Source organism: Manacus vitellinus, unplaced genomic scaffold, assembly GCF_001715985.3.
Source record: "Manacus vitellinus isolate BGI_N305 unplaced genomic scaffold, ASM171598v3 scaffold_1_pilon, whole genome shotgun sequence".
NCBI lineage: Eukaryota > Metazoa > Chordata > Aves > Passeriformes > Pipridae > Manacus > Manacus vitellinus.
In genome coordinates, this window is record NW_021939396.1 from 32,791,366 (window position 1) to 32,815,463 (window position 24,098).

Consider the following 24,098-nt stretch of genomic DNA (forward strand, 5'->3'; position numbering starts at 1 on the left):
TCGCCTATGACAACCATTCTGTGGGCAGGCTTTGAGAACATCTACTGTACCAGGCCTTGAAAGCAAAATAGGAGAAAAAGTCTAGTTTCTGTGTTCAGAAGATTTCACGTCAAATTGCTAAATAGATTTTATGTATCTCCAAAGTTTAATGTCACTTGAACGAGTATCTTGGTGATTTCAACTTCGTACAGGGGTACCAGCAGAAGTGATGCAAATATGACTGAAGCAACAGCAGGAAGTCAGCTGTCATAGGATCTCAGCAGGCGAGTTGTATTCTAGGCAGCATAGAAAAGTAAAAGTCATTCAAAGTTTCCTTATTCCATCATGTTGATTAAAGTATGACTTTCTCCAAAGGGTGTTCCAGGTACTTTTATTACTTTTTCATTTTTGACTATCTCAGTTTTTTCTCTCTTAAATTTCTAAGGAGTATCCCCTGCTATCAGATCTCTGGTGATTTGTTGCAGAATCTGTGGTGGCCTCTCATAAAAGTTTAGTGGCATTCATAGCATCTGCATCTCATTCTCTTTTCTCTTTCTGAAGCTGTGTCTACCAATTAAAATGAAGATTCGCATGGTGTGAGGGTTAAACCTTTTTCCCTTGCCACTCACTGACTGCCTGGCTGTAGATAATTCTGGAAGTGTAGACTTTCATTCCACTGAAATCTGTTTTCTGGGACTGTGACATTTTCTCCTTGTGGGGAAGTGCTGCATAGTCAAGTTTATTTTTATTTATGCAATTTAACAATTTGAAATGTAAGAGTAGTCTAGCACTTACTTCAGCTGACACACTTTAAAAGTAGGGTTCAGTCAAGTTCATGGGAAGTCATATATGAGATTTTCTGAGTCTTATCTCCTTCAAAGTGAATTAGTGTCTTTGATTCCTATCTTTTCTTTATTATAGCTATAAGGTTTCTATTGTAACTTATCACAGGACCCTGTGAAAAATTTCCATTGTTAAAGGAAGTAATGACTACAGACAAAATAGTGAGTACAATAACTATGATATGTGGCCAATATAAAAGCAGTATAGCCTATTTTTTACTTAAGCTGTTCCTTTCTAGGAGGTTTATCAGAGGACACGTAATTCGGTTTCTCTCTCATGAAACTTGATAAAGTAAGTGATTACTTTTCAGGGTTATTTCTGATCTGATTCTTCCTTGAGTGTCACAGGACTTGGGTTTGTGCTCCTGGGTTTTGCACACCTGGGTTTTCTGTAGGTGCTCTGGGCTAAGTTACAGACCAGCTGTCAATGCCAGCCCATCAAATGTTTAAAACTGCTTTTTATTCAAATGTGGTAACTGTAGGGATATCTGTTAGAAATCATTCATCATGTTGTTGTCTTTCAGAGCTGTTAATGTGCTATACAGGGACCTCATTAGTTGTGGAGTCGCCCTTGGCGATCTGTCAGGTGCTTTGAATCAAATTTTCTTTTGCTCATGCTTTTCTGAGTGTTTTCCTAGTACTGAATCTGTTTAATACTTGGGTCTTTCTATATAGTCTTTCATCAACATTCCACACAAGAAGTTTAAAGGAATTCCTTAAGCACTGTCTGGTTCTTCCTTAGCTTTAATTGCTTTTATTTGAGGTCCTAGGGCTTGTGGAGATGCCTTTGAGGTATTCTTCTGCATATTTTCTTTGACTTTAGAAGGCAGAAAATCAAGGGTTTTTTAATTAATACAGATCCTGTTCTGACCTCTCAATTTCCCATTGTAGGTGTCCTTATTATTTTTGATACCATCTTTTGTCTGTTTTCCAATTCTTTGATATATCTTGAGGAAATCGTGAAATGTAGACGGTGCATATAATTGCATCCAGTGCTGCATTTGTGACATCTCTAGCATTTGGTATGCTATCATAATGGTCCCTTTGGATTTAAATTTCATCTCATGCTACATTACAAGCCCTGTCTCCTCTGCTGTTTCCTCCTGAGTGGGTGGTTGCAGATTTCTGCTTACTATTGCCACAGATTGTTTCTTTGATCAGTGCCTTTGCAGCTTATGCCTTTGAGATCCTGAAAGGGATGTTACTACATTTATATACAGTCTGCTGATTTATTCTGTCTGACAGTGCTGACTAATCCTCCTAAAAGTCTGCTTTCTAATCCATGTATGTTATCAGCTAAAATGAATGAATAGAGGATTTTTTGTTTACATAATATCAAAATTAGTCAAAACTTTCAGTCACTTATATTTGCCTTGCAAAAGCTTCCTGTAAGCTTCTTCTAACAAAAATGGTGTTACGCATGGCTGTTTGTTTGTTGTTAGCCTGTCTTGTAACCATTTACCATACAAAGCATTACACATGCATATGAATTTGCCTTCATTGAAAAATACAGTTGCAATATCTTTGCATTACAGATATGAGGCCAAAAGTTTTTTATTTTTTGTGCAAGTAATCCTGTCTACTCAGAACTTTTAAATGTTTAAAGTTTGAACATATATATAATCAGTACTGTAAAGGTTGTACAAAAATATGTAAAAATTGTTCTTGTATTGGGTTTGCATGGCAAGGTTTTGGTAGTGGAGGGCCTACAGGGGTGGCTTCTGTGAGAAGCTGCTGGAAGCTTCTACTATGTCCAAGGGAGCCAATGCTAGCTGGTTCCAAGAGGAGACTGGCCAAGATTGAGACCACTAGTGATATGGTAGCATCTTTGGGATAGCATATTTAAGAAGGGGGGAAAAAAAAAGTGTGCAACACCAGAAGTAGTCAGAAGAGACTGTTCTACATCCTCCTTTAAGAGGAATACAGGGGGCTGGGTCAGTTCATGACACTTTGTCTCTGTTGCTCCTTCCTCGAACACTCTTCTGCTGCTTCAGCATGGGGTTCCTTCCATGGAAGACAGTCTGTCATCGACTGCTCCAGAATGGGTCCTTTCCACATGGTTCAGTCCTTCAGAAACAGAATGCTCCAATGTGGGTCCCCCATGGGTTGCACGTCCTGTCTGGAAAACCTGCTCTTTTGGGGGCTTTTCTCCACAGGCCACAGTTTCTGCCAGGAGCTTGCTCCTGTGTGGGTTCTCCATAGGCTGCAGGTGGATAGCATGGGCCTACAGGGGGATCTCTGCACCTGCAGCACCTTCTCCCTTCCTTCTCTCACCTTAGGCCTGCAGGGCTGTTCCTTTGGTATTTTCTCACTCTGCTCACACAGTTGATGTGCAGTGTTTGTTCTCCTTCCTTAAATAAGTTACCATGGAGGTACCACCAGCATTGCTGGTGGGCTCAGCATTGGGCAGTGGTGTATCTGTTTTGAAGCTTCTGGAGCTCCCTCTCATGGGACATGGGGACAGCTCATGGTGTCATCTCACAGAAGCACCCCTGCAGCCCCCACCCTGCTACCAAAACCTTGCCATGTAAACCCAGTACAATAAGATTAGTCTATAGTGAAAACTGCACTTTCAGTGGGTGACATTCTGTGAGGGGATTCTTAGGTTGTTCTTTGTGGAATCATCTGTGTGAGGTTATCCGCGTTTCCCTTAGTCTTTCATTGCTAGAATTTAGAGGGGAAATTATGTTATCTGATACTCTACTGTCAGCCTTCTGGCTGCTGGCTCTAGTTACTCTCGAGTACTTTCTAGTAAGGCCCTTTTGCCCATCTGTGATGCTGAGGTAAAGTTCATGAAGCTTTTTGGCTTCAGGCAGGATAACTGTATGCCTGCAGCCTGAAGAACTCTGTCCTGTATCCCATATGTTGTCCTTTCTGTGGGAACGTCCCAGGTCATTCCCTGGGAGCTAAGGGATCATTTCAGGGTTGTTTTTATATCCTGTTCTTAATAAGACAGAGAGGGAGAAGAGGAGATTCTTTGTGAATGGCTATTTCGAGTTGTGGTTGCAGAACAGAGCTGCAGAGTTTGGGGCATAAACCCTGACATGAGTTGTAACACATCAGTTGTTTAGAGTCAGGCTTTGGGAGCTCTTAATTGTGAAGGGAGAGAATTGGACAGTCAGGGCAGTGAGAGGTAGGCACTGGAAAGCAGAACAGATTTAGCCCTGTCTGGACATTTTATCTTCTCATGCCCTGGATAACTTATTTTCATGTTCTCGAAAGGAATACTGTGTTGCTTTACTGGGAATTATCCAAGAAAGGCAAAGTAAAAGTGAGTATCCACTTTTCAGCACTTGGTACTGAATAATTACCAAAAAACTTAGAGCTGGCACTATTTCATATTTGGTGGATTCTGGATAAATCCCTTTATCAGTAGACAAGCCAACAGAAACTTCTTCTAATTTAGGGGTTTAATGCAGTGAAGGCTGTCCCCCACTCCAATCCTTTACTCTTAGCCTATTTCATATTTTGAGAATATGTCTTTCCATCCAGTGCAGCCTCTAATAATAGCTTTGAATTTTAATTTCATATAACATGTTGGCTTTTATTTCTATTCCTGTCTCCTGCATTAGGTGGAGTGGATTTCTCCTTTGTGCCATTGCAATGCTCCTTGTGATATTTCCCATGTTTACCTTTCCGAAAAAGCTCCCTCCTCGGCATAAAAAAAAGAAAAAGAAAAAGAAAATGAACTCTGATGATGTTTCAAGTGATGATGATGTGATGAAAGAGAAGACAAATAGCAAAATACAAGCAGACAGTGCAGTTCCTGCCTCTATGGGATTTGGAAAGAATGTTAAAGGTGAAGTTTGTTTTTAATTTTTAAATGCTTTAAATTTTGTATGCTAGGATTGTATGAGTGTAATTGAAGGCAGAGTTTTGACATTCTGTATTTAATAATATGTTTTACTATTGTGATTTTATTAAATAGTCATCCTCTAAAATGACAATTTTCTTGACATCAGTTCTCTTGAATTTTTGATGTGTTCGTGTGCCTGTAACAAACAGGTAGGCTACGTACTATGGTTATGGGACCCTATTACCGGATGTATTTATGCATCTTACAATTTGTAGCTGTCCTACTTTATAAACTGTCCTTCATAGAATAAAGTGCTCTTCTACAATATAAGTGAAACAAGTAAAAAAAAATTGTGGTATGTGAGTTCAATTGCATTCATGCATTTGGGTAATTTAATTGAGAAAGATTATTTGTTTCATATGCGTTTCCTGTCTGGTTTATATGGCAGGCTATTTATTTTCAGAAGGTTAGGACAAATAAAACCTATGCTGATTTTGAAACAAGAAAAGATCAAAAGATTGACAAGTAATAGAGATTTTTGTTTTATTCAAGAAGTAAATCATTAATGTAAAATGTAATAAGTAGTAATTGACAGATTTCCAGGGGAAGAAGGGCAGTATTGCTAAAAATTAATTAATATGAAGCACATACAATTTAAATTGATTATATAGACTTAACAGTATCATAATATTGAATAGTATAGGACAAAAATGAATGACCATTGCGTTGTCAGTGAGTCCTCCTGAGATTCCATGATGCAAATGCTGGTTGTGCCATTTTGTGGTAGCCTGGTGAATGCAATGGGACTGGGAGAAATCATGAAATGTCTTTTGTACCATTAGACGTAATTTTAACTCAAAACTTCTAAATGTTTGTTTGTTGACATAGACATTAGTGTTACTTTTTAATTGGGTATCAGTCCAGGATATAATGATTGGCAGACTTTTTAATGACACTTTTATGATCACTATGTTGAGTAGATAAAGCTTAGCAAAACCAGCTGGTTTTAGACTAAAACAAGTGTCATTCTAAGTAATGTTTGCACATCTACATACTGGTTTGCTCTACACTGCATTTACACGGGCTCTCTCAGGATACCTGAAGCTACTGTTAATTTCAAAGGAAGTAAAGAAAAAAGAAGAGACCAGAAGTTCCTTGGGGTGATTTTACTAGCTGACAAAACAACATTTTAATCAAGGCAAAAAGCAAGCACAGAGCAAGCATGGTGAACCTCAAATATCAGCTCTTTCAGACCATGCTCTCCCTTTGCTAGCACAGTAGTTGGTGAAGCAAGAAAAGCCTGTTCCTTCTTTATTTGAAGACTCTTTGTTCTCTGTATTTGTGAGTCCCCATATATAATATTTTCTCCTCAGTCCATAAAACTAGTTGTGGGTTTTGTTTGCCTTCAGACCTACTGGCTTCTGGTTAGTGAAAGTAGTTTAGGGTTACTTCTGTCAAGATTTTCTCAGTAACTTAGGGAATTGAGAAAGGGGAGTCCAGTCTTTGCTGGACTCCTTCCTGATCATTTCAGGGAATGTCACAGTAGAGGGACTGCTTCACCCTGTTATTGTGCCTGGTAAAGATACATCTGGATGAGTTTGCTGATGCTAGTTCTCTGTTTTGGTACATAATTTCACCTTCTAGGTCATGTACCTACAGGCAGAACAGATACAGAGAAAACAAGTATTTGCTTGGGAGAATGTTTCCTAATGCTTTTTTTTCCAGAAATGAAAACTTCTGTATGTCTCATTTTAGCATGCGTTTCTTTGGTACCTGCCTAAATGTGTACCATACCTTCCATAAAATCCTATATTAATTCAGCTTTTGCTATACAAAACTTTTCATTTTCTCTAGAGTAGAAATTTCACCACGTAGAACAGTGAAAAGAAACATGTCAGAATGATACCAAACAAGTGGAGATAATGCAGAGAAAAGTATTTTGCTATATAAGCTGATAATAGCTTTCCCATTCGGTGTCATTTACCCTAGCAAAGAAGGCCTGCAGCAGGAATGCACTATCATTTAATTATTTTTCAAGTTTTAGTGGGCTTTATGGAATGAGATCATGGCTCAGGCTTCTCAGTTGAGGTAATTTTGTTTATAATGGGAAGGAAAAAAGGATTGTATATGTCTAAGTCATTTAGCATTGCTTCTTCTGAGATGCAATGAACATTTTATACTTCCCATTGAACTTCAGAGCTTCATCTTTTTATAGCATGATGGGCAGAAACTCCACTTAGGCAGTAGCTGGAGACTGATGATTTAGTAGGTCATATCTTCTGTTCTGTACTAATAAATATCAATGATATCAAAGTCTGCCATGATGCAGGTCAGTGACATCAGATCTGTGAAATCCATGCAGCTTTGGTAGGAAAGTAACTGTTTTGTTCTTCCAATATGATGTCATCTTACCTAGAAAGCCTCGCAGAGTGATTCTTGTCTTGTTGTAACTTGTCCTAATTTCCTAGTTAGCTGTCTAGATGAATGAAAAGGTATCAAAAAGGTATAATGAGAGAGAACCAGTCTTTTTTTCTGCAATGGCTGCCATTATAGGCTGAAGAAATAAACCTAAACTGCCTTCATCTGCAAGTAGCTTCCAACATCAGTGACCTGATCTTTATTTTGCCCCATGGTAGAGCTGAGATCAGATAAAAATACAGATACAGCTTTGCTTTTTCACATGTTTTGAGTTGCAAGGGCTTGGAATCATCTTTCTTTTCTTATTTATTTTTCCAGGAGAAAATGTGAGTTGGAGAATGCTTCTGAGTCAGTTATCAAAAGTATTAAATAAAACATTAAGTAGGTCACAGGAGGAAGAAAACTGGATGTAATTTATTGGGTGAAATAGGGGCAGTGTAGATAGCATGAGCTAGAGGAGATCTATAATGAAGAAACCACAATTCAATCCCATACATGGAGATAATCACGTGAATCTGAGCAGACAAAACTACTGTTCTCATTTATTACCTAGATACCCCTAAGGTTTTGTACCATGGAAATTGTATCTGCAGCCCCTTTCACTTACCACTATAATGAAACTTACTGTGCAATTGAATAAAGGAACAGTGTAAAGAAAGTAACTGTATATATTACCTAAAATATACTCATCTAATATGAATTAAATAATTAGTCTAATTAATTACATGTATTTTGTAGCCTTTAGGATTTTTTTTTGGTCCATATGTACAGCCCTTTCTCAAGTGTAGAATATTCCTATCTGCATTTTCACATCTACCAGCTGTTGTATGCTTTTCCCAGTCAGTCCCTATGAGGGACAGACACAGATAATAATGACTGCCAGAACATCAGCAAAGATAAAATAAATTCCTGAGGGACTCGTGGCTGCAGGATAAGCCCACTGCAGTGCTTCCCCGAGGATCTGGACTGGGGGTTCTGTACTACCTGACGATTAGTTGGCAGAGATTGGAAGAAGAGGAGGAAACAGTGGTCTGTGTGTGAGGGTTCTTGGTGAGCACTGTAAATGTCAGAGGGTTCAGCAGACTGTGGGCTGGAGATTCTACCATGCCACTGACCTTGAGCAAGTTGCTCCCCTCTCATCCTTTCTTAGGCCATCCTGAAGAGCTCAAAATAGAAAAAGTTGGCTGGCATGGCTCCCTGCAGTGATTAGCAGTGTTAGCTGGAGCCTCAAGGAGCTCTTCTAAATGAAGTTAATGAAAAGAATAATCATATCAAACTGGTACTGAATCCCTCTATATAGGATGTTAGAGGCTGTTCAACTATCTAGCCACCACCCAGGTGCTTAAGGCACATCCTGAGAGTGGAATGAAATTGTTTATATGGTGCACAAGTAGGTAATTAAATGAAATACATATAAAACACTCTTCTAGAGTTTAGTGATTAGCTCCGTGCAGTATTTGAAGTAGTTGTGTGTGACTTTGCTAGTTTCCATTCTGATAAACAAATTGGAAATTCTGTCACAAATCTTTGCTCTGCTTTGTACTGCACAAGATGAGGAAGCTGCCCCTGAGACTTCAGTGTGCAGGCAGCCTCCTTCAAAGCTGCAAGCTTGGGTAGTGCTGTCCAGGCTTGGAACACCAGCAGAAGGGGAGTCCTCTAGCTAATATCTCTCTCACGCTTACAAGGGACTTCACTGATGGACTGCAAAAGGACAGTGCTATAGACTGGGATGATTTATTCCACTGATTGTATTCATTGCATTGCCTTGGGCTAGGTGCATAGGAAAAGGGATAAAAGAAAATACATTAAATGATGAAAAAGGAGGTGAAGTTGGAATTATTGGAGTTTCTATTAAAATTCTGTTTACAGTGCTTTAAGATTTTTGTTTAGAACAGTATTTGTGAATAGTCGTATTATTTGCAGATTTTTCTTATGCTTTTCCCTTACCATGAATCAAGCAGTGGTCCAGCACATGAGTGAAAGAAAATGTGTGCTGACTAGAGAAAAAATATTGTCAAAGATCGTGAAAGTATGAAAATTGGGAGTAGACTAACAAATCAGTCCAACAAGGCAGGTTTCAGTTTAGTTTATATACTTATATGTGTCTTAGTTATGTATTAGGTTATTGGAAAAAAAAAAGAAAGATGAGGATGTTTAAGATTTGAGTTACTGCACAGAAGTGTAAATATGTTTGCAGCCATACTAAAAGATTGTTTTAGTTTTAGGAATGTAATTGATAAAGATTTATTTCTTTAAATGAAAGAATGAAGGAACACTGCAAGGTCTCATAGGTTTGTTTCTGATGCACACTTGCAAAAACAGGCAATGTCTTTTGAAGACCTTGTAGAAATCAAACCTGACCGGTTTAATAATGGCCTTGAAATCAAAGCCTAGGCCTGTGGCTAGTCACACAAAAGTAATCTGACACTGAAATGTTTTAAAAGCAAGATTGATTGTGTAGTACAAAGGATCCTTAAAGTTTTTAGCATTCTTGCTTTTTAGTAAAATCAGTGTTGTTGAAGGATATGAGTTATAGTGCCTTTTTATCACAGGTTTTTAAATTCAGAAGTGTAGTATAGATGCTGTCACCCAGGATTTGGCGGTGATCATAGGAGTAAATCAGGGAAAACCTGACTCTGAATGTGTGTTTTTATTTCCAAGATTCTTACTATGTAGCAGCTTTTCCTTGTATGTCAGACAGTTGCTTTTTATAAATCACAAAGAGCTTCAACTCTCAGGTGCTTCAGGTGGCATGTATTAGTGCAGTATGAAGAAATAATCTCTTATTTCATGCCAAAATTTACAGTAATCAGCAAAGCTGTTCCTTGAAGAATCCTTCACATGGGTGTAAGAGAACTTGTGCTTATTCCAAGGCACTAAGTTTTATCTGTTTATCAGTGGAAATCCAATTTCAAAATACTAATTAGTTTTGAAATGAATAATGACCTTTAGCCTGAGTGCTCAGATGAGATGCAAGTGGGAGTCAACAGAAAGTACAACTCTACATATGAAAAACAGAGCAAAATGTTCATTAGCTCTGCAGTTCTTTGCCTAATTAATTCTTCAGTATCTTTAGATTGAAAATTCTAAAGCAGACATTTTCCTATAGCTCAGTTCTATCAGAAAGGGCTAAACTGTACCAGCTATTATGATATTTGAATCAGGCTCTTTAAAATAATGGATTTAGCAAAGATCTTCAGTTCAGCTCTTGGCCAAGGGCTTTCTACAAAGAGCACACCTTTCATCATCCTAATAAAATGATATTTCTCTCAGTAAGGATACCTTATTATTTTTCTTCCACGTTTGCAGCCCAGGTGAGCAGCTGCTGCCAAATAGCTCAGTTTCCAGGAGGACTGATCCTGGTACTCCCTCTTTCTACTTTCTGACTCCTTTCTCACAGCAACATCAGCATGGTCATGACTGCTTGCTCCTATTGCTTCTACTGCAAACAGTGCCACTCTTTAAAAAAAACACAACAAAAAACCTGTAGGTGGTAAAAACCATTAAGATTCAAATATATGAGTGCTTCTTAATATGATTTATTCATTAGTTATTTCCATCAGATTTTGTATTTAACATTTAATATGTTTCTTCATCGAGGCAGCAGGAGAACATTTGACTACATTAAAATTATAAACCCTGTACTGATAATGAATTCAGTATAAATTTTGACAACTGGCATAAGCTAAGACTGGATGGAGTCAGACAACTTAAGTGCTAATTTGTAACCTGACAAGTTTTGACAAGATGAGAATCTAAGTTCTGTTCACTTTTATACAGATAACCTACTGGAGTCCGTGGAGAAAGTGAGACATATTTTTGTCTTGACAACTTATAGCATCAATAAAATTCTCACTCAGTTGTTCTTGATCAACATGTTGTATTTCTAATGGGTGCTCTTTGAATTCAGTCGGCTTTGATTGAAGCACCATTCCGGTTTTGTACCAGGTGAAAAGCAAATAAAAAAAACCTAAACTATTATAGGCTAGATATAACACTTGAACAGAAAATCTGATCTTGGTAGAAGCCCCAAGTTAAAAAACTCCATGTTTAAAATTACATCATTAATTTGAAAAAAATTAAGTGCTGAATAGAGTTATCATCATCTTGTGATGATAATTTGACATCACTACAGGACTGAATTGAAAATATGTGTTTCATTAAATGCAGTGTTGAATTTCATGGGGTTTTGATATTTGATTTGAGAATAATTGCAGCATCTATGAATACTTTTTCAATTTAAGTTAATGATGTACTCTCATTTTTAATTGATTGCTTTATCCCTTCTGAGAATATTAAGTTGTATGTAATATATGTTGAGGTTCACTGATATCATTGATGTAATTTTTTCATTATGCTTTGTCTGCATCTTTGTAAATGCTTTTGAATCATGTAGAAAAATATTTAGCTAAAATATTTTGGTTCTTTTTCAAATGAGAGTTTTATTACCCCAGGTTTCTGAGCATGGTCTTTGAAGCAGAGGGTTCGGGGGGGAGTATATGGATCTGTTTTCCTCCTGTGGAGTACAAAACAGGGTACTGTCAGTTCAGCAATGTGATATGTGTTAACTCATAGAAAATTTCAAAATAAGACATCAGAATAATTCCCAAATCACTACACTTTATTGCTGTTTTCCTTTCCATTATAGTGTTACTATGTAAGCCCTGTTTCTTGAGATGGTTTTGTTAAAACAGACCTCAGTTGTGTTTGTGCAAAGTGGGACTGCAGCCCTGGGGCAGTGCAGTGAGATAGGGTAGGAGCAGACAGTGAGGGCTGCCCTCCCAAGTATGCACTCTCCCCCTCTGCTTAGCAAATGTAACCAGATGCTAGCAAGCCATTATTGCCAGTCTGTCTCAAGGAAAATCAATTGGTCTTGTTTCAGTTTGCTTTTGTTTCTCACTCATTGTTTATAACATTCGTTTGTCATTTTTGTCATTTTATAGAGCTTCCAAGAGCAGCTGTCAGGATCTTAAGCAACATGACATTCCTTTTTGTGAGTTTGTCATACACAGCTGAGAGTGCCATTGTCACAGCTTTTATTACCTTCATTCCCAAGTTCATCGAGTCACAGTTTGGCATCCCAGCTTCCAATGCCAGCATCTACACTGGTAAGGCTTTGCCAAGTAATGTAATCTTGCAAGGGTTAGCTTTGACTAATGGAATGAATCAATGTAGGAATGAACCAAAAATATGTTTGTTAGAACAGGTGATAGGATCCAGCTTTCTGCATTTGGCTAGATATTCAGGCCATTTTTTGATGCTTGCTATGTATGTTTAGTAAAAAGTGAACCCATTTATATTGTTACAGGGCTGATGTTTTTTGCATAAGCCCAGACAGACATTTTCTCATCTATTAATGGTCTCCAAGGGGAAAAAACCTGAACAAAAACAAGTTAGAAAACCCATAGACATTGCTGCAATTTGTGTGCCTCAAAAGATCTCTTAAAGCTGTTCTTATTTTCTGTGAATTTTACTTCCTCTTTGATCTTTAACATATCCTTATCTTTTTTTATTCCCCCCAGTGACAAGTTGTTTATCTGTCCTATCCTTCAGTTATCTCTCCCCTCCAGGCTGTTGGTTTTCTCCTTATTTACTTGTTGACACTGTGTGCACAACAATCTGGTCTAGTAAGGAGAACTCCCTAAATCCTCTCACACCTGTCGTTTCAGGAGACCCCTATTTTGCAGGTGTGGCGCTTCCCCTGATGCCACAGCAGTGTACAGCCACGTCCAACTTTTAACAGAGCTACAAACCACAAATTTTTAAGCTTTATGCTGCTCTGTGAGTGGATGAGATTGCAACTTTCCTAGGAAAAGAGGCCAAAATGTTGTGCAGAATCAGGGCCTGTGTCATGCAGATGAGGTTCCTCCTCTTCTAGCTGCATCAAAGACATTTGTCTTTATAAGCATCTTTTTAACTTCTCCATAGTGCTTACCATATAGGATAGCTGCTAATTGTTAGGCTGGGTAGTTCTTTGCTCCCCCATACTTTCAGATACTGTGCATGAGAAGAAGTAATGGAGTGGAGTGAGTTGTGGGGACAGGGGTGAAGGTGCCCAGGGGCATCAGTCAAGAAAAAGATAAAAAGTAGCAGAAGAAAGAGGGAAGACACATAGACTTCAAGTGGGAATCACTTGTCACCTGCAGTGGCTGGAGGAAATGCAAGGAATCTTTCTGGAGTGTGGAGGGGAAAAGTCGGAGAAGCACCATGTGGTGCTTTCTATTTGAGAGCTTTCTGGGATGAGATTTTCTTCAGGGCGGGAAATCCTTGTGTTATGTGTATAAGGAAGAAACATTGATTGATGGGGTGGTGATGCTCTCTGAAGCTTTGAGTAGCTACACACTCACAGGAGTTTTACTGTAATGAGTCTTGATAGGATTACTGCTCCACGACTTGCTTCATTCTCAGGATAAACTGGAAACATTCTTGCCAGAAAAAATATTCAACAGCCAGTACATTAAAAGAGGTAAAACTGGTGTCACCCTGTCCAGGGTGTGAAGTTATTAATGTCTGTTGTTTTCCCTGTTATAAATCACTTGATAAAGAGTATTATAATGAACGAGAAGAAGTATCTCAGGCTGGATGGGCAACATGAACAAGTGAGAGCTGCTTACACAATCCCAACTCCTAAATGTAGTATTAAAGTCAACAGTTGTTAATTTTATAAATATTTTTTGTAGGATAAAAGGGAAAGGGATACTTAGAGATTTTGTATTAGATTGCTACTGGCTAATATAGTAAAAGACATGTCAAGTTTAAAAATTTTCTGATTAGCAGAAGGAGAATTTACATGTTATTTACATTATACATCTATGCTTAATACATTCATTGCTGGCTGAGTACATGTGCTTCCTGAATGTCTTCATCTAAAGTTTTTAATTGGTAATTTTTTGTCTCTTAAGCAGCAACTCTTTATTTAAGTCTCAATTTCTTTCTATTTTTAAACAAACCTGACATTAATCATCATCAATGCCGTGTACCAGACTTCATGTCTTGAACCTGTGCAGCTTATACATTTAATTTCTGCTCTTATGAGAAAGATGTTTTTGATTCTGTGAAGTGTTATTGTTTAGAATCTTCCTCATGATGATGGCAATATAAATAAGGTGCCAGCTATTTTTACCTCTTATTCTTACTTTCACAATCTCAACATTTTTATAAATGTAATGTCCCATTGAACTTAGATGAATTAACAGAGAATGAGTATGCTTTGCAGTAATATTAAAGGTATTTGTAAGCGATAGTCTTACTGGATTCTTTAAAAAGACCAACATTTCTAAGAATTTGGATTATAAAGTTTAGCTTCTCTGTAGATGCAGCTGCCAAAAGTAGTTCAAATTCCATGTTTATGTGGAATGCATCTTTATTAGCAAAGCCTTACTTTAAAGACCTTCTCAAATGTCAGTGAGAAGCAAAAGCTGAGGGAAGAAAAGTGCAAGACATTTGCTGACTTAACATGACCTCAGGACCTGACAAATGAGGACAACCCAGGGATGTGTTGCTGAACTGCCACCTTATAACTGCAGCAGTAGAGCAGCAGAAATTTCAGAGGCACATCTTTTGTGTTTTAAACTTACCCTAATTCTAGTATCTTAATTTCTTTAATTGCATTTGATCAGTTTACACTCTGCATTTCTGTGCTGAGATGAATTGGAGTGCTGATGGAGGAATCGAAGAATCATAGAATCATAAGGGTTGAAAAAGACCTCCAAGATCATCAAGTCCAACTGTTGGCTGAACACCACCACGTCAGTAAACCAGAGCGCTAAGTGCCGCATCTGGTCATGTCTTGAACCAGGGATGGAGACTCCACCACCCCCCTGGGCAACCTGATCTAATACTTAACCCCCTTTTCAGTGAAGACATTCTTCCTGATGTCCAAGCTGAACCTTCGTGGTGCAGCTTGAGGCCATTTCCTCTTGTGCTGTTGCTGGTTGACTGGGAAGGTGCTGTTCAAAGTATCCAGAAGGCAGAATTTGCAGCCAGGCTCACATGTGCACTCCAGGGTGGGCAGGCTTCTGGGGTCCTGCCTGAGGTTAGCACTTGTGCTTCGCTGGAATTAATCATGAGAGTAGGAGGAGGAAAATTCATGTCCAAGTCCAGATTTCTTCAAATTTTCAGGAGTTAAACTGGACCAATATGTAGTCCTTCTCCCCATTCTAAAATAAATACAAAGCAATGTTTCTGCTTGGAAGTACAATAGTTCTCTTATAGTGCTTTGGCTGCTGCTAATATCATAAGGAGGCTTTTATAGATTCTTTGACAACACTCCAAAGGTTTGAAAAGTCTGACTCAGTTTGCTAGCAGAGAATCAGACAATGGAGCAGTCATCTAATTAGGGCATGAAACCAATATTTATGTTTTATACCATTTCTGTAGGTCCTGTTTTAATGTTGTTTGAATTTTTTCCTGGCAGGTGTGATTATTGTCCCAAGTGCTGGTGTTGGTATTGTCCTAGGTGGCTACATTATAAAAAAACTTAAACTTGGTGCAAGAGAGTCTGCAAAGTTGGCTATGATCTGCAGTGGTGTATCTCTGCTGTGCTTTTCGACACTCTTCATTGTTGGATGTGAAAGCATTAATTTAGGGGGAATAAATATACCTTACACAACTGGGTAAGTATCTGTGGCAAACCCAGCTTTTTCCAATAAGCCTGATCTAGAAATGTAAAAAATGCTGATAGCTGATGTACTGAAGAAGCCGCATATTCAAATGAGAATTCAGTGAGTATTGTGATATAAACACATGCTGTTACTGTGTGGCACTTCTTTTTTACATCTACTTTATAATGAAGGTTACATAGTAACCCACCCTTTTGAGGAGTGGGGAAATGCATTAGAGTGAACTTCAGTGATTGTTGCAGAAAAATAAGAATAGGATCCTCTCTAGATTACTTAGAATTTAGTTGATGTTTCAAAATATTTTCTTATCGTGAAAATTGTGAGAATACTAAAGGGATTATAAAAATTATTTCTGAATGGGTTTATTTATTATCACCATAATGGTGTCTTAGATCTACAGTCCCTGTTTGAGAGGATGAACCTCAGCGGATGTGCTGTCAACATTATTGCTGCACTTACTAGTTGTATGAATGCCCTCCAGTTCTTGCTGGGTCATCATCAAGATCATGTCTCCTAAAGTTACATTGAAAGTGAAGAAGGCTGTAATGAGAAAAAAGATGTGGATGTAGGAAAGACTTAGGAGTGAGGAACTTAGGCTGTGACATTAGGAAGTGCATGGAAGGGCATTTTAAAAAAAATAAGGGGCATTTGGAGGGAAGACAGTGTGCTAAAAGTTCTGAGTTTCACTCAGAGGTGATTCCCTGGAAGCCCTATAATGAGCTTTTATTTTTTCTTATTTTGTACATTAAATTTTCCCCAAAATTGCCTTCTTCGTATAGGTTAAAAACAAGAACAGAGTGTTTGAGGAGTGTGAACCTATCTGAAGCAGTTTCTCTTTGCTTTTACATCTGAGATGCATCTGCCTTTTATTTGTGACCAGGTACTGGGTATCAGATCAATTTGTTTACCTTCTTTTTAAGGCTCAGCTCTGGACTCTTTTAACATTTTGAAGAGAGTGTAGAAGTGTGGAGCAGGAAAAGAGATGATCAAATGGAGAAAAAATACAGTGTTGCCGTGATCTAGGAAGTGAAAAACAAAGAGTCAAAGTGGGAATCAAGGGAGGAAGAAAATAGACACTGTTTACACTGAGAATGTTTTGCATGGATTGTTTCTGGGTGTTACTACGTTGCTGTCAAACCTTAATCTTAGGGCAAAGAAAACCAGGAACTGAAAATCATGAGCTGATAGAAAGCTGGTTTACTCCTTTGTATTCTTAGTATCTAGAGTTAAAGCTTGATGATGAGGGGCTGTCTGTAGAAGGGAGTAGCATGGTGATATATCCTCATCTGCATAGTGGGCTGAAGGAGAGAAAAGGGATGGGAAGGAAGCGGGTGGAATGCTTTGAGTGTCCACCTGCTGTTAATGTTTGTGACAGCCTGTGGGTGTAGATGAAAAACTGAAAATTATTAGGAATAAAAATATAAATTCCAGATAACAATTAGTTGATCTGTGTGGCAAGTCAAAATGTCCCTGCCTGGCTAATGAGAAAACCATATCTTTCTGTTGGGGGAAAAAGTCCTATTTGATTCAAATCTATTTCTAAACTGAAGACACAGCATACTATTGCTATGTAACACATAGCTGTCATGCTGGAATTGTAAGAGTATCTAATATTTTTTTGTCAATAACATTTGCAATAAATACATAACATGAATTGAAACAGGCATCTATTCACAGGTGGTGTGAAAATCTGCAGTAGCATTACTTCTTTACCTTCATCTAATTGTTCTTATTGAGAAAAGAGGTGAGAAATGGTAATGGCAAAATTCTCACAGGTGTTGATGTATATAAACTCTTTGAAATGAGTATAAAAATTAATATAATTAGACTGTGATGTCATGAGAAATTGAGAATTATCAGCATGTTATAAAGCATAGTTCAGGAGTTTCAGCCAGATTTTTTTTAACATGGAGGTCAAATCCAGATTTATTATCAAAATGATAGTAAAAAGGCAGCACTACACATAAATTAATCTTTAATATCTGACATCTCTTAATCCTCATGGTCAATAATTTGATAGCTTCACATCATTTACTTAGTAGGCAACTTAGCTCAGACATCAAAGAATGTTATTGTTCATGTAATAAAAAAGCGTGCTTTCATTTTGAGGTTTAATAAAACACATACTTCATTCTGTAGTTCCAGTGTAGTGCTGTATACGGACATCAAAGCCAGTTCAACAGGCTAGATCAGATAGAAAAAGCAGTACAGCTACATAGTTTGGAATAAATGTACTGCATGATGCTCTACCTTAACACGCCAGTGCCGGGTCTGATGTGTGAACTACCTGCACTGACAGCAACCCAGAGAGCCCAGCTGCATTTGGCAGTGCAGACATACCCTGCAGGATAATCTCTGGACAAATGTGGTTTTTTCTATTGTTGATTTCTTATACATTTAAAAAGTAGGGTGTTTTAATCTGATGAACTGAGCCATAAACCAATACAGAGGAGAAGGACAAGCTGGGTTTCAGTTAACATAGAAGTATGTGCATACCAGTACTCAGTAAAGTAGGCAGTGACATTTCATAATTCAGTATGTTTCATAACTCAGTATTTTTCCAACTATACCAGCTGTGAGGAAGTGGATGGGACCTGGAGGCATGCACAGATTAGAATACATTACAAAGGATTTTCTGCTGTTTTATGTTGGGCACAAGCAGTTTTGCTTTTGTTGGTGTGTCATCAGCATTTCTGTTATCAGGAAGATCAAGGGCACCTCTGTATTATACATCTCAGCATTTTAGAATCTGGTGTTCCATGCCCCAACCTTGTCTCTGAGGGCATGTTTGATATTTGAACGCAGTGCAAGGAGCCTTATTTCAAACCATAATATGGCATCCCTTCTCTTGCACCATAACCAGTATCCAGATGGGAAGTCCTGAGTCAGTGAATTGCCTCCTTGTCCAGATGGCTTTTGAATAGCTCCAAGGAGGGAAGCTCTGCAGCCTGCCTGGTCAGCACTGTCACTTTCACAGTGAAAAAGTGTTTCCTGGTGTTCATAGGGAACCTTCTGTATTTCAGTTTGTGACCATTACCTCTGGTCCTGGTACTGGGCACCACTGAAAAGACCCTGGCTCTGTCCTCTTTGTACCCTCCCTTCAGATATTTATGGGCACTGATGAAATCCCCCTGAGCCTTCTCTAGGCTGCACAGTCTCAGCTTTTCCTCAGAAGAGAGATGCTTCAGTCCTTTCATCATCTTAGTGGATATTCACTGGTGTCTCTCTAGTATATCCATATCTCTCTTTTACTCGTGAGCCAGAACTGGACTCAGCACTGCAGGTGTGGCCTCATCAGAGCTGGATAAAGGGGAAATAGCAGAGATCAGATACTTTGGTTGTTTCAGACCTGTCTCTTCCATCTTTTGTGGTATAAGGCAGCTAAAACAAGCTCCATGGGGAGCTTACTCATAATGACAGATTCCTGGGTTAGTACAGTTCCATCTCTCACATTTCTGATATGTAATGAATCAAAACAGACCCTTTTTGATTGCTTTCTGTTGTTTTGGTGCAATTAAGGTGTAGTTACAGGATGTGATTGACCTACTGAGGCATTTCCTATAAAAAAAAATTGTATTCTTCTTCTAGTACCACCAGTTTGAGTTTTTGTATCTATTTCAGTCCAATCAGCCAGTGGGTTCCCTTAACTTGAAGGGAGTGACTAATTGGATCAGAACAATAACACAAAGAAAGATTCCAGCTAACATAATCAGAGGGTCCCTTGTTTTACAGCTACACAAAAATTGCATCATTGCTTCAATTCCAGCTGCTTGCCAACAAGGAGACTGCAGATCTCTGCCATCCAGAATGTCCTTCAATACCAAACTAAAAGTATTGCTATCAAATTAATATAATCCTTTTTATCATATAGCCCAATGTTAATATTATAGAAATTATGTGGTGATCTCCTTTCCTTTGTATTTTCTTGGTCCTGTAGGTTACTACAGTGATCTGAATAAACATGAATAAAACCATGTGCAAGCCAATTCTTTGTTTAGATGTTACCAAAATATAGTCAGACATGCTTGGTTTGCTTTTTTTTTTAACTGCTTTTCATTCAGATTGTAGCCTCATGGGAAGAGGGTCCACCTTTTTTTTGCCCTGATGTATGTGCATTGACTGCCAGCACGATGAGGTTTCAGTCCGAGTATGTAAAATAACAGATAAACACCACAACTCTAAAAACACCACAGCTCTAAAATAAATCTTATCTTATATTTTTGCTTTTCTTACTTCACTCCTATACCACAAGCCTTCCACAGAGTAATAGTTGGAGAGAAGACTAGGATTTAGAAAAAAATGTTAGAAACTAGAGTGCCTTTCATTGTTAGTCATGTCTAATAAAGGTCTTCTCTTTATTAGCTTTACTAGTATTGTGTCATGGAGACACAGAACAGTCTCCTTGAGAAGTGAATAAGTGCAATTTGTCAGATGGGATTCTGGGTTTTGTCCCAGCACACATTTAGCAAACTTGCAGTTCGATCTTATTAATGAAAGGAGTGGCATCATTGTTTGTAATTGAAAGAATAGTTCAGGAAATGCTTCTGTTTGGGGCTGGTTTCTGTCAGTGTGCTCGTACATGATAGCTGTCCTTGGCAGCTCAGGTGCAGCAGTGTTGCAAGTTGTCAGCATCTGCACCCACTGAAACAAGCAAAGTGGCTGTTTCTCAGACATCTTGTGTGTATCTAAAGCAGTTGGTGCAGTGAAACTAGAATGCTTTTCCCATAGATCAGCTCATGAGCAGGACTTTGGTGCTTTGGTGCTTTGGTGCAATTTCCGTAAGAGCCTGATCTTTATGACTGGTGCAGGTAAATCTGTGATGTGCTGTGCAGTAATTCAGGGATCAATGCTCTGTTTTCCTTTGTGGAGAGTAGGCAGCCTCCCAGTGTCAGAAGGCAGGATTAGTAGAGTACTTTGGTTCAGCTTACTTCTGGAAAAATACATACCTTCAAGAAAAAAACCGATCCCTTCCTGAAAGAAGTGTTCAAGAAATCTGTTATAATATGTGCTATATGGTAGATCCTATATGATGAAAATGGAGTTATGTAGATATGTGTTAGTAGAGAGTTTCCCATCATTGAAAGAGGAGTGAACAGTGAGTGAATAGAGAAGGTAAAAAGATGAAATCATGAACCTCTTACAACTGTCTGATAATGAACTTTTGGAAATGCAGTTAATATATGATTTTGTGTATTACATGTTCTTGAAAGCATGCAAAAAACCAAGCCTCTTTGTGTTAAAGACATTTGCTCTAAACAACAAAAAGAAATCCCCCACATAAACCTTACACTGATATGCTGAAGTATAAAAGGTGTTGAAAGCTGGAGAGACACAGCATGTAGTAGCTTGTTATTAATTTGAGCATATTTGCTTTGCATATCTGTAAACTTAAGTCTTCTTCTGGGCCAAACAAAAAAATGCCCCTGAGATTAAATTATCACAGTGGTCTCACTTCAGTTCCCAGTTTCATGCTTCTCATTTCTTGCATGCCTGATTTCATTCATCTCTTTTTTTTTAAGCTGATTTCCTAACCTCTGTGTCATGTTAATTCTCAGCAATGCAGCTGAATCGAGTTAGCTATATAAGCAGACCAAGATGGGGAATGGGCTCTCCTGACTGTGGAACAACCCATCTGCTGCTGGAAGGGTTTTAGGTGATGGAGGGATAATAGGTCAGAAGAATGTGCCCCACAGGTTGGGATAGGTTGGAGAGGGAAATCCGAGCTGTGCCTTTCGCGGCAGTCTGGCCTGCCCCTGGACCTGTCCCTGTGCAATGTGGTAAAGCCCTGTTGTCAGCAGGGATGTGGGCGCAAGGGTCTTCCAGGCAGGTCATGGAGTTCCTTCTTACCTCAAATATTCAGGCATTTGGGACATCCAGCTCAGAAAGCAGACTAGGATCTTGTAAAACTCCAAAAATGCTGCCTCTCCTGTTGGTGTGAAAAACTTCTGTCACTGTGCTGCTGAAATCCGTAAGTTCCTGAGGAATGTTTTGATGATTTGGTGTTTTCCATCGGAGAAAAATTTCTGTTGAGAGATTACTGGAAAAGTCTTGTCTGTTGCTACATGATGTGTTGCTGCATGTTGCTTACTGAAATCCAGTGTGATATAATAAGACAAGTTTCAGCTGATAGCTGAGAAGGCAACATAACCAATATTAGTCTTGGATATTAATTTCCTGCTCAAGCTGCAATTTGTTGCTAAAAGTGTGCCTTATTTGTTTGTGGCACAAGAAAGACTCTAGTTGGTTAACATCCAACTAGACCATAAAGTGTAAAGTAGCTCCAGGAGATAAATTTGTGAACCTGGTTTGTGTGCTCAGTAGACAATCAATAAATATTTAAAAGCTACATAGTAATATTTAATTGACTGCAAAAGTGCACAGCTGGAAAGACAAGCATATTCAGCGAAAGCAAGTAGTAGTATATAAATACAAGAAAACCAGTCAAGTGGAATGCTCTAAGCAGCAGTTGTACTATTTAGTGTCACTGCTGACAGGAGGTGAGATGACAGACAACATGATGACAATTGCTGTGCGAAGAGTGGCTCCCGAGCTGAGCCTGGTCTAGTCAGGTGCAGAAGATGGGAGCAGGAGAACATCCCCTGTGGTCCATGGGGTAGCTGGAATGCAGTAAGTCTGATGTTAGCTGTTTATCTTCACAGTGGTCTTGCTCAGGCATCACAGATGCGAAGACGATATAACAGCAGCCCTTGTGAGGCTCTGCAGCCATGGCAAGCTGTGAGCATGTGTACAGGATCTTGAGGATCCAGATTCCTTTTCAGCTCCTACCTGGGTGAGGAGGTGCTGAAATTCCCTTGATATCTACTGATCTGCTTAGAGTAGAGGTACTTGAGGTAGTTTTAAACAGCAATGGCCATTGAGCAGTACTGAGAGCAGTTAATTCAATATTACAGTGTGGTGCCTGGTGTGGAGTGGTTGTGCATACCAGTGTAATTTTCCAAGGCAATATTTTAGCTTATGGTGCATGTGCAAATACTCATGCCCCAACAGAACTCAGTACTTAGCTCTATCTGGTTTTGCAGATTCTGCAGGGATCATACTGGCTTTTGTTCTCAAAAACTCAGGTCTTCTGGACCGGACTTCACATGCACCGCAGGCAGAAATACAATGGAGCCTGCAGCTCTGCTTACCACTCAGGTGTGAGAAGGCAAAGGGCAGAGTCTTCTTCTGGAGTTGGGAATTTTCATACATACATTCTAATTTCTGGAAAAGGTCTCCAAATTTCACTCCTGCAACTTCTCCTCTATCGCATTCAGTCTTGCATGGATTGCTTCAGTATTCTTTAGAACTGAGTTTTTATATCTAATCAGTGAACTGCTGGAAAAATGATGCAGTGGACACTTCATTTGTGAAAAGACTGTCAACTAGTTTAAAAGTATGGGCAGGAAGATGAAGGGGGGACAGCCTTGTGACACAGAGCTGGGCAAATCCAGCCTTGCGGGAGTGGATCCAGAAGCTGTACCCCTCTGTGGATTGAGACCAGGGATTGTAGCCATGAGCTGCAGCATCTTGCAGTCTCTGAAACACTGGTGAAAGGTAACACATGAAGTATTTAATCTCTCAAACTAACGTAATGAAGGGTTCTGATACCACTGTAATAAAACCCACAAGATAAAAAATTATCCAAAACTGCCTTCTCAAAGCACCACCTTTCTTCCCTGTTCAACTACTATGCACTTCAGCTATGGAAAGTCACGAATCCATGTGGATGACAGACTGCATGGCCCTATCTTCTGAGCTAAACTAGGTCTCTGACATTATGACTATTGTGGAGAATGTAGAGGAGTGCATTGACTGAAGAAAGCTTTGGGACATGTTTGAAATAATGTGAATTCTTTCCAAAACCCACATTAAGCATATTTTTAACTCTTGAATCTCAGACATGAGTATCATGCCTATTCTCAAGGACTGCTGAAGTGAAGTAAGCTACTGTTTTTATTTTGGCCAGAGCTCTCCGAGACTAAGCACAGACTCTTGTGAAGTTTTAGGGAGCCATGTTGGTGCAGGTATTTAAACTGCTGTGACTCAAAGATGGGAAGGAAACATTTGAAATATGTCTGAATCCATAAAGCACGTATGTGTGTTTCCCACTGATACCTGCTTTATTAGCATTGGCCACTGTGTTTAACAGTTATTGTGGAGGAGATAAGAACTGCCTGACATGACAGAGTGTTTTTGCTAGGAAGTCAGGAAATTGGTTGCTACAAAAATTGCTCACCTTCTGTGTGGTACCCTCTCTCCAGCTGTTTAGCACTTAAAATCCTAGAGTGCAGCTATGACAGTAACCTAATAAAGTGGAGGGGGTCCTAAGTAATAGGAGAAGCTTCACCTGAAAATGCTGATATCAGCTGCTTTTCAGTTTTCAGTGTCTTGGAATCACTTTGTGCAGTGAAGAGGGAGTGTGGGTGCCATGAATTCGGGAGC

General features: G+C 38.9%; 1 protein-coding gene across 1 annotated transcript in view; it reads left to right on the forward strand.

The window, feature by feature from the left end:
- Positions 1-24,098, forward strand: part of SLCO5A1 (solute carrier organic anion transporter family member 5A1) — a 76,335-nt gene that overhangs the window by 35,135 nt on the left and 17,102 nt on the right. Inside the window, 3 exon segments of the mRNA XM_029959368.1 lie at positions 4,394-4,620; positions 11,979-12,143; positions 15,452-15,650. Of these exon segments, the coding sequence (XP_029815228.1) occupies positions 4,394-4,620; positions 11,979-12,143; positions 15,452-15,650 (591 nt within the window).